Source organism: Orussus abietinus, unplaced genomic scaffold (assembly GCF_000612105.2).
Source record: "Orussus abietinus isolate OABI.00-Male unplaced genomic scaffold, Oabi_2.0 scaffold4, whole genome shotgun sequence".
Lineage (NCBI taxonomy): Eukaryota > Metazoa > Arthropoda > Insecta > Hymenoptera > Orussidae > Orussus > Orussus abietinus.
In genome coordinates this window covers 262,433-277,917 of record NW_019396014.1, presented here as the reverse complement: position 1 = coordinate 277,917, position 15,485 = coordinate 262,433, and the positions used below count along the sequence as shown (strand labels likewise).

The 15,485-nt window shown below is 38.6% G+C and overlaps 5 protein-coding genes across 11 annotated transcripts in view; 2 read left to right on the top strand and 3 right to left on the bottom strand.

The window, feature by feature from the left end:
• The window catches only part of LOC105695717, a 59,943-nt gene extending 57,220 nt beyond the window's left edge, over nucleotides 1–2,723 (bottom strand). For both annotated transcript variants that reach the window (XM_012417544.2, XM_012417546.2), the window contains exon 1: nucleotides 2,575–2,723. In XM_012417544.2, coding sequence (XP_012272967.1) covers nucleotides 2,575–2,631 — 57 coding nt within the window. In that variant the 5' untranslated portion in view covers nucleotides 2,632–2,723. The remainder of the gene's footprint in view (nucleotides 1–2,574) is intronic.
• Nucleotides 2,724–3,152: 429 nt separating this feature from the next.
• Nucleotides 3,153–5,155, top strand: LOC105695819 (protein CNPPD1). Its single transcript, XM_012417770.2, has 5 exons — nucleotides 3,153–3,479; nucleotides 3,575–3,671; nucleotides 3,740–3,945; nucleotides 4,024–4,152; nucleotides 4,226–5,155. The coding sequence occupies exons 1-5, from the start codon at nucleotides 3,435–3,437 to the stop codon at nucleotides 4,952–4,954; spliced, it is 1,206 nt and encodes a 401-aa protein (XP_012273193.1). The 5' UTR covers nucleotides 3,153–3,434; the 3' UTR covers nucleotides 4,955–5,155.
• Nucleotides 5,156–5,252: 97 nt separating this feature from the next.
• On the bottom strand, nucleotides 5,253–8,990 carry LOC105695820. 2 transcript variants are annotated; one of them, XM_012417772.2, is made up of 7 exons: nucleotides 8,900–8,990; nucleotides 8,363–8,751; nucleotides 7,291–7,416; nucleotides 6,333–6,374; nucleotides 5,878–5,945; nucleotides 5,619–5,822; nucleotides 5,253–5,541 (listed from the first exon to the last, which is right to left on the bottom strand). In XM_012417772.2, exons 2-7 carry the CDS (start codon nucleotides 8,727–8,729, stop codon nucleotides 5,470–5,472), a joined length of 879 nt encoding a protein of 292 aa, XP_012273195.1. In that variant the 5' UTR covers nucleotides 8,730–8,751; nucleotides 8,900–8,990; the 3' UTR covers nucleotides 5,253–5,469. The 2 variants fall into 2 exon arrangements, with proteins under 2 accessions (XP_012273195.1, XP_012273194.1); XM_012417771.2 differs by lacking the exon at nucleotides 8,900–8,990 and having other exon boundaries at nucleotides 8,363–8,879.
• Nucleotides 8,991–9,283: 293 nt separating this feature from the next.
• LOC105695817 (vacuolar fusion protein CCZ1 homolog) lies at nucleotides 9,284–12,054 on the top strand. Of its 4 annotated transcripts, none has more exons than XM_012417765.1 (11): nucleotides 9,284–9,367; nucleotides 9,435–9,611; nucleotides 9,748–9,845; nucleotides 9,926–10,019; nucleotides 10,110–10,325; nucleotides 10,415–10,590; nucleotides 10,652–10,795; nucleotides 10,881–11,020; nucleotides 11,111–11,375; nucleotides 11,441–11,568; nucleotides 11,624–12,054. In XM_012417765.1, exons 2-11 carry the CDS (start codon nucleotides 9,537–9,539, stop codon nucleotides 11,674–11,676), a joined length of 1,389 nt encoding a protein of 462 aa, XP_012273188.1. In that variant the 5' UTR covers nucleotides 9,284–9,367; nucleotides 9,435–9,536; the 3' UTR covers nucleotides 11,677–12,054. The 4 variants fall into 4 exon arrangements, with proteins under 4 accessions (XP_012273188.1, XP_012273187.1, XP_012273189.1 ...); XM_012417766.2 differs by having other exon boundaries at nucleotides 9,341–9,367; nucleotides 9,441–9,611; XM_012417767.2 differs by having other exon boundaries at nucleotides 9,364–9,383; nucleotides 9,441–9,611.
• A 221-nt stretch (nucleotides 12,055–12,275) lies between these two features.
• Nucleotides 12,276–15,166, bottom strand: LOC105695815 (25S rRNA (cytosine-C(5))-methyltransferase nop2). Of its 2 annotated transcripts, XM_012417763.1 has the most exons (8): nucleotides 15,035–15,166; nucleotides 14,783–14,972; nucleotides 14,461–14,681; nucleotides 13,838–14,331; nucleotides 13,594–13,761; nucleotides 13,322–13,517; nucleotides 12,876–13,244; nucleotides 12,290–12,727 (listed from the first exon to the last, which is right to left on the bottom strand). In XM_012417763.1, the coding sequence occupies exons 2-8, from the start codon at nucleotides 14,889–14,891 to the stop codon at nucleotides 12,290–12,292; spliced, it is 1,995 nt and encodes a 664-aa protein (XP_012273186.1). In that variant the 5' UTR covers nucleotides 14,892–14,972; nucleotides 15,035–15,166. The 2 variants fall into 2 exon arrangements, with proteins under 2 accessions (XP_012273185.1, XP_012273186.1); XM_012417762.1 differs by having other exon boundaries at nucleotides 12,276–12,727; nucleotides 14,783–15,166.
• Nucleotides 15,167–15,485: the final 319 nt, after the last annotated feature.

The following is a 15,485-nucleotide window of genomic DNA, read 5'->3' as shown; positions in this document are numbered from 1 at the left end:
GGCTTGTGCGAAAAATCGCGGCGATTCATCGCGAACCCGACCGCGAGGCACGCGCAAGACCGAACAATAGCGGTATTATAAGCGGAAGTACAGTTAGCTGTTTAACGTTTCCTCTCGATGTGATCTTTGAGCGAGCAGGGACTCTCGAGAACGAAGATCCTCCCTTTCGCACATCGACAGGTTGACGAAAATCAGGTTTTTTTTTTCCCCCACCCCAAGAAGTCAAAGATTTGTTTTCTTCCTTCGAAATAAAAATCGTGATTTTCTTCCTTCGAGATAAAAAACGTGATTTCCTTATATAAAATTCATGATATAAAAAAAATAATAATTCATGATATAAAAAAAAATTCTTGACTTTAAATATTAAAAATCGTGACCGTTGAAAATATAAACCAATTGATGAAATCGCTGGTTTTAATCGCGATTTTAATCAAATTATGTAAATCAGCTTAACCCTGCGTATCGCCGCGCATAATTCGCGCGTATCAGGAAGACCAGGGGGGCAGGGGGGGCTTACAGGGGGAAAATGCGCGCAGTAAACGAGGCATTAAAAATCGATAGGCGTGCATCGATTGAAGCCCCTTTTGGCGCTCGACGAGAGGAACGCGTCACTGCCTCCTCTGTGCGCGCACTTCGCATAAACTAGCCGACCATTCAGCCTAAGTACAGGTCCATGGGGTGCGAATCACCCCTCGGCCCAACCCCCATGGGGTAGGCCAAGGGAGAAGGTCGTCCGCCCGCGGTCAAAAATGAGCGGATAAAAAGGGACGGATAAAAAGGGATATCCCGCGGCGAACCGCGGGGGTGGAAAATTCGAGTACAGAAGGGAATCACAAAATTCATCCCTATCGGTGCACCCTGGCGAAATTGCCCACCCCCCCAAAAAAAGAAAGAAATAAAAGTACCGGGGAAAACTTGAAAAATGAAAGAACTGGGGAAAATCTTCAAGAAATAAACTCGACAATTTAGAAAGAGCTTCGATGAGTTTTTCTTTTCGCCAGGGTGCGGCAGAAAGATAAAAAGGGGAGGGGGGCGATGACTTCCTTTTTATTTTTCCAAGGGGAAAGGCGCGTGGGGGTGAATTTTTCACCGGATTGAAATCCACAGAATTTCGCGACTTTCTCGGGTAAAGAGAGCAAGTAAATTCTCCTTGTCTGGGAGTGCAGAGGGGCCTTTCCGTTCTTCGCGTCGTAGAATTTTCCCGGAATTTCTCTCTCTACCGAGCGTCGCCGTCTTCCCGGCGGGAACGGGTTATTCTTAGGAATTGAAGGGAGGCGAGCACGCGCGAAACGGTGCCCACCATCCGGGGGTAAGACCGACGGCCGTGTCAGGGAGCTTTTTAGGGGCTGAAAGGAGAAAAAGAAAGCATTTCTGTGGGCGCAGTTTCCTCGGCGCGGTAAACGAGGCTCCGCTTTTCCAAGAGTCCGTCGGAGAGGCGCCCCAGGGCTCGTCGAGGACGAACGTGGGACCGCGACGACACAGATTGGCATCGACCCCACGGAGGCCGGCCTTTTATTAAACCATTTCCCACCAAACTCTGGAGAGCTAATTGCCTCGGACTTCGGTGCAACCGGGTGCTCCTCTTTCCACGGGAAAGAGTTCCCAGAAGGGAAGAAGAGATTGCGTCGTCCCGAGACCCGGTCCACTTTGAGACGCCCAAGCTTGCGCCACAATGATTCGCGGAATAATTAAATCGAGAATGATATTTCTTGTATCGAGAAAAATTACATCAATGAGTTCTTTTTTCTTTTAAAGAAAAGCCACGTCATCGACGAATTTATTTTTAAGGGAACCTGCAACACCCTCGAAAGGTACCAAGCTGACCAACGATGCCAAATACCACTTAATATCACCTACCCCGAAACAAGATAATGAATCTTCAGCCGCCACTAATTTTCCCGCGAACTTTCCCATTCAATATACCCAATACGCGTATAACGGACCTGTATGGGGGGGAAGGATTTTGATAATGGCAGAAGTCGGAGCACGTGCAAGCGCGATTGCACGCGCAGCCGATGACGGTTGGCGGTTTCGCGCCCGAGTGCAGTAGGCGATGCGTTAACCCGGCGTCAACTGCGTGTTTACTCCGCGTCCGGAGGGCGAGCCACGGTAGCGTCGACTTGACGGCGAGTCCCCCTAAGAGCGCGCGCCCCTTCCGGGAAACGGCGGGCAGGAAAATCCAGCACCCAGGAGGATCAAATCGGAAAAATACCCTCCCCGTGAGTAATCCCGATCGACCTGGCATCGAACGTCGCGCAGACTCCCTTGATTCGACCCCTGAATTCTGATCGAAATCCCGGGGTGACGGAGTCGAGTCGAGGGTCGAAGGGGGACGCACACCCCCGAGCGCGTGCACGTCGACGCGCGTTATGACAGGTCCGAACAGGAAAGCAAGGTGGTCGCGAGCCTTGGAGCGTCATCGAGCGGCCGCGAAGGAGGGAAACGCAGGAGGGAAATTGAAAGGGGGACCTTCGCATGGTTCGAATTCCTCGGGGCGATCGATCGGCGTTTCGAGACCGGCACGACCGAGGGAGGCATCCTCGACCCCTCACGGATTAAACCTCGGAAACCCACCGAGCTCTGCGGCGAGCTGCTGACGCTCGGCGACCGCTGGACCGTCACCAGGGCCATGTTTCGCGCCCGCTGGTCTCGCCGGCACTTCGCGCCGGGCCCACGAACGACGCACACTCGCGAACCGACGCTCCTACCGTCAAGAACACCGCGAGGTACTCATTTTACGCGCACGTCAAACGGCATCGCGCTCCCGCCGGCCATCTTGGATACGGAGTACCTGCCGTCGGGAGCGCGCATGCGTCCGCCATCTTGCGGCCGGCGCGACATCTCGCGCTCGTCGCCCCGCGTCACGTGACCCGGCGCCATTGGCGGGAGGTTCGAATCGATTCACCTGACGATTATCGATGTTAACGAGGCCGTTGTGCTCGTTCGAACACCGGATAAGAGAGGGCGGTATGTGTAACGGTGGGAAGAAATCATGGATTTCGGAGACATATCAGGGAAAAAGTGAAAGATTACTAGATTTATAGTACCAAAAGTAATGACTAACTGTGAATAAGAAATATGAATACGGCGTCGTTTAGTTTTTTTCAGGGAAACGGGAGAAAATTAATTTTATTCAGATTTCCGTCGACTTCCCAGCGCTCGTGGAAACGGGCAGAAACAGGATTCCATAACCCATCCAATTCGATCATACTCATACCACACTCATCCCTCGGCTACAGAATTTTCTCTACCTCGTGCTAGACTAATGATATTTGGTATTATGCATGCGTGTAATATTGGTAATATCGGTAGCATGATTCATAGCAGTTAGGTTATTGTTTTGGTATTAAGGTATTTGCTACTTTTAATTTAACAAGTGTACGAAAAACTTAATTTGAAAGTCGGAAAATTGTCTCTGGAAAATCGCTATCACTATGACGAACATTTCGAAAAGTAAAAGGTCTTCGGTGAAATTCAAGGTGAGTTTTACTCACAGATAAAAATGTGCGCAGCAGGATACGCGAGGCACATTACATTTTACAGGGATATATCATAACGTATGTTACTTTTACAGAGCATAGACGTTCATGATGAATTTTTAAATCGAATTAAACAATCGCTTTATTATACCAAGTTACCGAGGACGGATTGCCTCAGTTTGCCAGTAACAGGTTAGTGCTGGCAGCCATGTTCCGATGATTGCTTCGTTATAAGTATATTTGCACATAGATTTTTTTAGAACTTGCTGCAGAGTTATTTACGGAAGTTCGAGGTGGTCACACTCTGAAACGTCTGGATGTCGAAGAAGCGAGCCGTGTATCACGGAATGCTTGTGTTTCCCCTTGCTCGCTTGTTCTAGCGCTGTTGTATCTTGAACGATTGAAGGACTGCAATCCTGAATATCTACAGCAAGTGGCTCCATCGGAGCTTTTTCTAGTCACTCTGGTTATACAAATGATTTAATTTCTATTGACGATGCAAAAAATTCAGGATATTCGAAAATTAATTAATTTCTTTTATCAGATGATAGCCAGCAAATTTTTGCACGACCGGGGAGAAGAGGATGAGGTTTATAACATCGAATGGGCTCAATCAGGCAATCTGACTCTTTCTCAAGTTAATCGTCTGGAAAAAGAATTTCTTAATGCAATTGTATGTATTAACTATCAACCATGGTCATGTATATTCAATGAGTTCATGTAATATATTTTGCTCCACTTTATAGAATTGGTCCGTCTATGTGTGCCAGCAAGAGTTTTGGGACCGTTTAAGAAGATTGGAAAGAGATGTGGCATATAAGGAAGCGAGCAAACGAGGCTGGTTCTCATATGGAGAACTATGCTGCTTAGTTGACTCGGTTCGATTGCTGGATGTTGTTCTGACTGTGGTTAATATGTCATCGATATGCCTTGCAACATATGCAGCAGGAGTAGTTACCCTCTTAGGATCTGCACTGGTCACCAGTCAAATACCAGGAAGTTTATTTACGCCAAAACAGTCTGTTCAATTGACCGACGCTCTGGAGACAAAATTAATTCCGATTTTGGAAACTGAATTGCCGAAAACGTATGCCATACCCTCTGATGACTTGCCAATAGACTTTTTATTCGCTTCATTGGATTACAATGATACATGCCCGAATTGCATAATAGAAACTCAAAATGCTACAGGATGGGAGTGGTGGCTAAATTCAGTTATGACTTGGTTGCCCGTGTTCTCGGCATTGGAATCAAAATCGGATTCTTCTATTGAGGATAAGTTAAATAGAATTAATATGCTTGTCACAAATGCCAGATCTATTTCTGAATCTGTTGTTTATGTGCAAGACCCTGTCACCATGACAGTGGAGCTTAATTGGAAGCAAACTCCTGATTTAGATTTCAAATTTCCCTTACGGGACTGGCGATACTATATGACTTATGTCACAAAGATTTCTCTTGGACCCAGGCGCTAACGTTGGAGTTGGTGACAGACTAATATCAAGCAGCCATACCTCTTAGAACTAATAATTGTGGTAGAAGAGACGTACTGTCAAGTGTATATTTTTTGTACTTACTTTTACTCGACAATTTTCCGTCTCTAGTAACTATGTGCTAACTTTTTCAGTAAAGTAATCGCAACGATGATTAAGAAAATAAAAAGAAACATGTGAAAATCTTTCTTATCTCTACTGGATTACGTAATCATATGGTGTCAATGTGTCAGTGTAACTTATGTGTAACACTGTGATTGCATCGGGACAGACACTTTCATACTTAAAACAAACTATATACACTCCTTAAATATATACAATACTGCGGAAGACCATATAAAAAATGCATCAATAAATTGTCACAAACATTGAGTTTCCAAAATGATCAGTGGGCTTTAAACGGCAATTACTCTAAACAGTAACACGGTGAGACTCCGCTATTGGTCGGTTTTGTGACTTTGTCATCTACTGGTTGCCTCTTCTGGTTGAATTTCTCATTAAACATTGCTCGTTAGAAGAAGTGGCGACATTCCCAGGAAACATCCTATCGTCACTCCGAGTACTCGACCCTAGATTGAAATTAACTTTACATTTCGTGGACAGAAATTCTTGGTACTCCGATACTTATAACTGGTAATGACATTACCGCATTAGCGTGTCTTCGTGTTGTCGGCAAGTTCATTTGAATTGGCGTTAGCTCGGGTTGTTGGAAGCCAATTTTCGTAGCAAGTAGTTCTACGTAATATGCTGATCCAATTCCTATAATGTCAGAAATAGTATTCCCGATTGCAGCAGCTCCCATCGTCGAGATAGGCACTATCGAGCCAAGCGTCGCCTCGATACTATCACCCTGAAATTTACAAATTACAAATCGGCAACTAAATGGCATAAACAGTAATACCTACAGCGATAATCATGATGGCGTTGTCAAGAAAACCGAATCCGATGAAAGGAATTGCATTTGCGATTAATACTGAAAAGATATTGACTTCATTATTAAGACGGTTCTAAACTTTGCAAATATTATTATAACATACTGCACCTAGTGTGCTATAAACAAACAGTTGTGGAACGAGCATAAAAAATATGAAACTAATTAAAGAATCCTTAAACTTATTGTTAGAGTAAACATTAAGAATTAAAAAGCGGATAAGTCACGAGCAGCCTACAGCTGTAATTCAAAACAAAGAATTGTTTAAGAATCCACTCTTTGGCTGAACATTCTTATTATTAAAAAAAATACTTTAAATAATATAACGAAATGGATTAAAACTTCGTGCATGAAAAAATATTAAAAAAGTAATCGATACTGCTTAGGACAATAGAAAGTAGTGAATGTTACACAAAAACGTTCCCTCACCTTTCATCAAGTCAGCTCTGCTTGGATTTGGCACTGTTTCAACTGTAATGTAAATTATTTAATTAGATACTTCAGTGGAATAAATTCTGCTTAAAAATTGTAGCAGAAAATGGTACACCATAGGATTACGCATACAAATCATTTTCTACTGTGGTTTTGATGGTCTATCATTTTCTTCTAGAAATATTCAAGCAGTAATAAATCCAAAAACCTGATTCGATTTGGACATGTGATAAGTGAAAGTGTACTTGTGTATTGGCAAAGTTGACAATGTGAAGGGAATTTCAGTGGATAAGTACAAGCAACAATGCACAAGATGTAAAGCAGCTGAAGGTAGAAGACTTACAGAGTAGATTTTATCCGTAGAAGAGGTGAAGCAGAGAAGGAAAACAGTGAAAGTTATTAGACACCGGTGAACATTACGTTGCAAGAAATTTATGCCCAAAAGCAGCAGGTAAGTGTGAAAAGGTGATCGTGATTCGAACGGTGGAGGCATTGCTAGCATTCAATTCATTCAGAAAATTCATTTTCTTCATGTAAATACGGTGTTTGCGAGTGGCAGTTGGAATTTTTGTTGTAATTTGTTTGTAATTAACATTGAGAGTCGTTTATTTACATAAAGTTACTAGAGCGTTACATGCAGGCTTACATGGAGACAGCTTTTGAAGATCTCCTTGAAGCACAAGGACAAAATGAATTAGTATTTTAAAACCAACAAACGATCAAACTATTGTTATTAAGAGACGAACAAATGACAAGTCCCAAGTATCACTCAGGAATTTAAATGATGGCTCCCCGCAATCACTCCACCTGCTGCCACGACTAAGTACATGTAAATCAATACATTTCTTTCAATAACGATGCATACTTTATGGTACACCATTGCCACTGCCACCACCGTAAGCTAAAAGAGGTCTTAGAACTAGAATGGGCTGGGCTCATTCGCCGAAACTCGTACCATACTTTCGAAGTAGCCAATCATCAGGTACCGCACAGTAGCTTCCAGTAGGGTCCACATCACCGAGAGTTAGTACTTTGGTCGGACGTCCAAATTTGCTTCTCCAACGAAAAGCTGCTAGTTGACCTATAGGATTAACATTTTGAGTACCCAGATAATACTTTATGACATATATGTGCTACCTCAAATGTGACCAATTTTCATGTCCCGAATGGTTTATACAAATTGGGTTGAATTATGCATAAATCTACTAAAAAGGACTACTTGCATACAGATGTACCTCTATCCATATGTACATATTCTAAACACAGTTATCTAAATCAATTAATAAATACATGTAAATTCTATATGTTGAACAAGTACACTAAAAAATGAATGAAATAAAGTAATTTAAATTTGTTCTAAATATGCAAAGTTTATAAAAATATGTGAGCACTATTCGTATAAATCAGATTGTCTGTTAAATGCTAAGCTACTTACTCGTTAAAACCTGATACACTTACTCACTAAAATCTAATATTAAGTGTTGCACAGAAATCTTTGACAAAATATGATCTAATGATAAATACTTTGAATAGATAATTTAATAAGATCTGGTAAGATTATACTGGTAATGGCTTCTGTCACTTTATACGATGTCACACCTTTAATTACTTTAAAAGGTTTACTGAAAATATCATCGCAAATATATAAAACCTAGCATTTACATATTTTCATATACACACTGCCGTAAACTGTGTACGATAGCAGCATGCTTTAAATACATAAAGACCAAACTACTAAAATTAATTAACTTACAAAGTATCATGCCTATCATACATCGATGTTATATCTCCCGATAAAACGATCATTTGTCCGACTAGATATAAAATATTCCAACCCAAGTCCAAGGTAAATCTCAAAGAATATGCAATTCAGAAACGATATTACAACATAAAACCAAGAATATACTCCAAAAACTTCTAAGAAGGTGCCTTCGACTAATCGTACGTATTACAGAAATTCTACGTTTAAGTAATTCATTCAATAAACTTGGACTTGCGTTAGACTAAGGAATAAAATATTTCGTTACCTTCGTACTCTGCTTTAGTTTGTTTTGATTGACACTCCTGCAGTGCTGAAATAAGAATTTCTCGTTCAGCCGAGGTGAGCCTGATAGCGAGATCCATTGCTTGTTTCTTCGATAGGACACCAGCTCCCGAGCCCGTTGATCCGATCGATGAGATTGCAGTGTTAGATGAGAAAGAGAGCATCCGAGTGTTCCAAGGGCCTTGAGAGTTTAAATGCATACTTCCCTGGTAATCTTCGGACATCAGAATCTCTTTCGACTCTGTGCAAGAGTGCAGCTGGCGAGATAGGTTCTCATTGTTTAGATAGGAGCTAATTAACGGACGGAGTTCTTGGCTGTTGCGACGTAACAGTGACACGAGGATGCTCATTGTTGTTTCTGAACTTGACAAGCTAAATAAGATAGTACAAAAAATACAATAACAATCGTCAGTTATGTGATGATTACACGAGACTTAACAACAGTTACTATTGGGCTAGGCCAAGGTGAGTTAGACTACTATATGACGTCAAAAGCAATCAAACGGAATAGTTTACTTACTGGCTGAGTATATCGATGAATATTGGAATGCGCGGAATTCGGATTAGTCCACCACAGATGACATCATATCAAAAAAAGGGGAGATGACGATGTGCGCAATGGTGTATGATGGACCAATCAAGTAGCGTGCACGGTTTTGACAATTACCGAGCGGGTGTTTTGAAATTTATACATAAAACATGGTAGAAGTTATATTAAAATTAAATTATCCAGCTAATTCAACCAGTATATCTTTCTGGACATTAATAGAATGAATTTGTCGAGATCCGTAGGGAAAATTGACTGAAATTAAATTTTCTAAAAGGTTACTGATAATGTCCATAACTGAGAAAACACTTGCAGCGCCAGAAATTCATAGCAGTGCACTTGAGTACTATAGCAGTTCTCATCTTCTCTTTATTTAATGCAATTCGAGTCCTCATCAGAGCTACTGCGCTGTGTGATTTCAATGTTGATGAAAATCCTATGGTAATTGAGTTATAAGGTTAGCTGTCAAATTCGGAGAAAGGTTGACATAAATAAGTGATAAAAATAGTTTCAGTTACTGCAAGTGAAACTTTTGTGCCTTACTGATGTTTTAAGAGAGCAGACAATTCCTATCGCGAACGTCCAGTGAAGACGTCTGAACAGCATTAACATGACAGCAAAGTCGGACGTTACTTTGGAACACTTTTATATTTTTAACGGAACATATGCCAAAAAAGAAGGGGAGGTACGGTGAACTTGAGTTTTTTGTTACTTTGTTACTACCAAGCAAGTAATTCGTATATTGTTTGAATTTTGTTTAAAGAACTGACAGCAGTTTGATAAATGCAGTGGTTGATAATCTCCTGTTATATGATTTTTAGGAAGAAAATAAGATACTATACTATTATCCAACGAAGACGGATATAGATACAAAAATCAGAAATATAGGACTGAGCGAAGCTATCATCAAGTTTACAGAGTAAGATTAAGAATTTATAGTATATTTGGTATTTATATTCTATGTTTAAGGATTGATCGTAAGGTTTCTCTCTGACATAGGTCATTTAATCCTGGTCAACCATGTGATTATTGTCATACACATAAAACGCGACAAGTTTATTATCAACCAGAGCCTAACTTTTGGATGGTAATGGTAAGGATGATTATTCATTAATAATACTGACATTTTATTTATTATATATTGCATAGACTCAGTTTAATATCCTACAATAATTATAATTAGGTTGTTGGAATACCTTATGTATGGAAAGTAAAGGATGGCAATAAATACATGGAGTATCAAAATGACAAAGTATCAAGCACAGTTTGTCAAGCAGTTCTCAAACAGGCATATGCCATGTTTCGTTTATTTATGGGTTCTTTTAGTACAATTTTGAGTGAACCTGACTGTGGATCGATAACACTTTTAAAGTACAAACTCGATCACTTCTACTCATGGGTAAATTACTTTCTTTATGAAATAATTTCCTTAATGTATCGATAATGTGTGAATGCGAATCGTAGCAAATATAAAAATGTTTCTTTCAGTATTTATTGTCCTTAAATTTGAACAACAGCAACATTGTTGACATCTTTCAAGGTCTGTTGTTTTTACCATTGGATAAGACGACGTTGCTTCGAGTGCAATGTTTTATGAATCTTATAGAAGCTATGTTTTCCCAAGTTAAATATACAGCATTTGTTTATAATGATCAACTTGTATGGTATGTATCCTCTGACAAATATAAAAACAACTGTAATAACAATTGTACAATTTCAATTTAGGAGTGGACTTGAACCGGAAGACATGCAAGTTGTTTATCACTATCTGGTGACTAGACTTTTACCAGCTCATCTTGAAAAAGAATTATATGGAGGATCTGTGCCACGACAGTCACCATCTCCTTTTACTAGTTCACATTACGGAAAGTACGTACAAGAACGGGTTTTTTTCTAATTACACTTAGAAAAAATTAATGTTTCAAAGACTTTTAATTGTGATAACTCATTATAGATTTGTCACCGGTCCAGCAAGTATTCATGAACCAAGTGGAACGGTGCCGAAAGTCTTCATTAATTACAATACAAAGCCAGTCTCTTTGTATTTAATAGTATATCGTTCTCTCAGTGCTACGATATGTTTGTTTGTCGATGGTGAGATTATCGAACATATAATATTGATCTGTGAATTTTCCTACTTATCTGATATTTTTATTTAGATTATAATGCATCATTTTAATGTAGGAAAAAGCAGCTTGGTGATGGATTTCTTTAAAAGTTTGGATACTTTCCTTGGACCACAATTAACAACATTAGTAAGCGCAGTTGCTGAGCAGTGTTCCAAACACACAAGTCCTGCTGCGGAATTGTATCCGAAGTACGTCTACTTCAACAAGTTAAACTTAGCATATAAGAGCACTATTCATTCGGACAATCGACGATGTTCTAATGTTCTCGTAACATCGGAAGTCTTGAGGGTAATGACTGACATTAACAATGACATGGACAGGTAATTTTGTAAAAGTATCTTCCAGTAGTTATAGATAACTCTTTTTAACAAATAATTTTTATTAGATTACAGAATGCAGGGGAGATCGTTATTAAAACAATGAGCGATTTCTGGGTCGTTGGAAAATTGTCTAACTTAAGGAAATTTTTTGTTGTCATACAAGTTAAAAGTTCAACATTAATTGAAGTTGAAGGTGAGGACTTTCTAATGTGCTACAAAGACTAGAAATTCACTTGATTTAATTTCAGATGAAGTCAAGAGAATTTGCGATGAAGAATTGAAAGGTATCTTCTTCCAATAATGAGACTGGACAAGAAATTTTTATGGAACCACTTTGAAGATACCTTGAAAGTTCCTGGATAGCATCATTCCAAAAATGTAGAACGTCACTTATTTTATAGCTACATGTCAACGTGTAGGAATGTTACTAAATTCTCGAGTTCTACAAAATATGCTGCTGGATTTAGAAAAAGTCTACGAATCATGAAGGGCGCATAATGTTTTATGTGCACTGTATATATTTGTAATTATAGGACAGGGCAAGTTGATTATTTTATAAATATGTGCATTTTACAATCGCATTGCGAAGTTAGGTGAGCACTCGTAAAATATAATTTCTGTATACAGTTGTACATAAGTTTATACAATTAAAGGCAGTCCAATTTTTGATGAGGCAATATCATCTTGATCTTTTAACTGAATATGCCTGTTTTTTTTTTTTTTATTGTTACGAGGTACCATGCAGTAAATTTGCCATGGAAAATCTTTAAATACTTTGCATACTTCTCTTATATTCACACGATACATACTTACATGCCTTTAATTCAATGCAAAGTACATTAATTATGTTACAAGAATCATTAATTGTTTTATTGGAAATGGTACAAGAAGTACACCAAAGTCTTATTCGCATTTTATTGTTTCGGTATAATGTTGGAAAATTTTTTTAATTTTGCAACAAAGAAACCGTCCATATTATGCACATGCGGGTAAAAACGTTTTGTCAATTTTAGGGTTGGATGAAATCTATACTGCCTGTAGTTAGTGAAGCCCTCGACTCCAAATTCCAAACCTGTCGGTACTAATTTTACATCTCGTTTCTTCAAAGCGTAATCAATTATTACTTCATTTTCTTCTGGTAAAATTGAACAAGTGGAATAAACTATAATGCCGCCAGTATCTGAACGTGCGTTCACACAGTCAATAGCAGCTAAAAGAAGTTCTCGCTGTAATGTATAACAACGTTGCACATCAATTTCATCTTTATTAGTTTTAACACTTGGATCCTTGGCAACCACTCCAGTGCCTGTACATGGAGCATCCAGTAAAACTCTGTCAAAACCTTTCATGACCTGAATGATAAACGTCAATGTAATTACATTCAAACTGAATATTAACTAAAAATACATAATTATATGGTATGTCAAAGGCGTGCATTAATTGTAATTCAAAGATTTTGATAATGAACTTTTAAGATACCATTAAAGGATTGGTGCTTACCAAAGGCATTTTTCTTCCATCGTAACTGCAAATTACAGAATTAACTATTCCTAAACGGTGGAAATTACCAACCACTGCTTTTATTCTGTCTCGGTTTACATCATTTGAGAAGAGTACTCCGGTGTTTTTCATAAGTGCTGCTATGTATGAGGATTTTCCGCCGGGTGCAGCACACATATCCAGGATTCTTTCATTTTCTTTAGGATCTAGTGCCATTACTGGTAAAAAACTAGATGCTCCTTGTAACATGTAATGTCCAGCCAAATATTCAGGCGTTGCACCCATGGGAACTTGAGAAGAATATACAACTAGACCCACTTTGTTCCACTTTCCTATTGGATCTAGATTCACTCCTCGGTTAATCAAGGCCTGATAAAAGAAAAAAAAATTGTTTATATCCACACAGAACAATTCAGTATATTTCTATTTTTTCTAAGCTATTGTACCTGTGCAAGGTCTCGACGACGAGTTTTCAGTGTATTTGTCCTAATTGTCATTGGTCTCTGAACTTCACTTGCTTCCAGAAATTCAAGTAATTCGTTCAATGGAAATATTTGCATTAACTTTTCAATGAGAAAGTTGTTGTAACTAAAGTATGTGCACAAATCTTTTTTAAGTAATTCCAGGTACTCTGGTCTCGATCTAACAGAATTAAACATTATGTAATTGACAATATATTTCTTGTGTTAGCTGCTTGTATATTCATAATCTACCATACCGATGTTTTTGACGCAGCCTCTTAAAATCTGATAAAACCATAATGACGTCATGAATTCGTTGCTGCACATCTTTTAAATTACTCGTATTTTCAAGCTCCTCTTCAGTAGGGAATGAAAAAAAATCTTCATTTGTAGCACTATCCTTCATTTCATCTTCTATCAGTTTTCTGTAACATTTAGTAGCAATTTTTAGTATGGAATATGAAATTGAAAATATACAGAAATGACTAAAAAAACTATTACCTCTCCTTTTCCTGTTTGCGTTTCAATTTTTTATTAGCTTGTTCAATGGGAAGTAAATCATCTTCACTTTCTTCATTATCTTTTCCATCTTCATCTTCATCAGAATCTTTTTCAAGCTCATCACTGTCAATTTCACTGTCACTGAATGTATCAAAGTTATTCATTACCGTTTTATCTTGATTTGAATTTATTTTCAGTTTTCGGGCTTCAGGTAAATCATCTTCACTTTCAAGCGATTCTTCATTTTCACTTTCTGATATGACTTCTTTAGCGGTATTTTGACGAGATTTCTTTTTAGATTTTATGGTTAAAAGTGAACCAATTTTTTTACCGTTACACTGTTCTTCTTCACTTTCTATTGACGCTTCCTCATCCTCTGAATCATCTTTAGAGTGATTAAAGGATTTTTTAGTTTTATCAATCCTTAATGAAAATGGAACGTTTTTGGAAAGTTTAGCTTTTTTCCATTGTTTATTCTGAAGGGATTCTTCAACCTGCAATGGTGATTACATTAAGCACTGTTTCCATATTTATATCTCTATTTAAAATATTAAAAATAAAATAATTAATTTTCAGGTTTTAAACAATCTTAAATACATCATTGGTGATAAAGTAATACATACGTCTTCAGAAAGTTTGTCTGCTTTTCTTTTCTTAACCGTTTTAAGTACTTCTGACTTTTTGTTCTTTAATAATGGTTTCTTTTCAGGAATATTTCCATCTACATTCTTTTCTTTTTTTAATAGCTTCTTTTTCAACCTATTTTCTTTTAACTGCTCTTTTTTCTGAAGCCTTTTTTTCATACGCTGCTTTTGTCGATGACTTAAACTCTGTGTCTCCTTTTCTATATAACAATAATCATTATTACATTCGCTTAAAATTTAAAACCTAAGGAAAGAAATATTATCAAATTGATTAGTTGTAAATACATAAATCATTCTATACCTATTAAACCTTTCGGGAACTTCGGATCACCCTGTTTCTTAGCTTTCCTACCATGTCCACTCCGAACACCTTGTCCAGTTGTTTCATCAAATTTTGCTTTGCGCCCCATTTTTATCTTAACTTGAAGTTTTGTTTATTACTAAATACAAAAACTTAACTGCTCTCTATCACAAATCAACTGTGCACTCATCTGGCGGTTTGAGGTTAAGATTAAAAAGTAATCGATATGGATTCACAATTTTCAACACTTACAGCATAAACAAAATACTATATGGACAACATTTTTGCCGATAGTAATAAACTTGAGAATCCGTATTATTTATACATGATTTCAATCACACGTGGAACATACACAAACCGAAAACGTGCTCGACTTGTGCGATCTCCGAGGCATTCCGCTATTGGTCGAAGTATTTTTACTCCATACACCATGAACATTTCACACCGTAACACATTTCTAGTGGGATAGCGCAATCACGATGGCGGTGCCATCTAACAGTACCCGTTAGCGGCTCACGCACTCATGATGCTCATACCCTGTGGCAGTTAATATAGGAACACACAGGAAGACGAAAGATCAATTTGAACAGAAACAACCTTCCCCGTCGAGCTACTATGATCGCAGGTGCGAGAAAAATTCACCGGCGGCTAGGCAGCCCGAAAACCGGCTGAAGAAATCATGAACCCCTCACAAAAGCTTCAA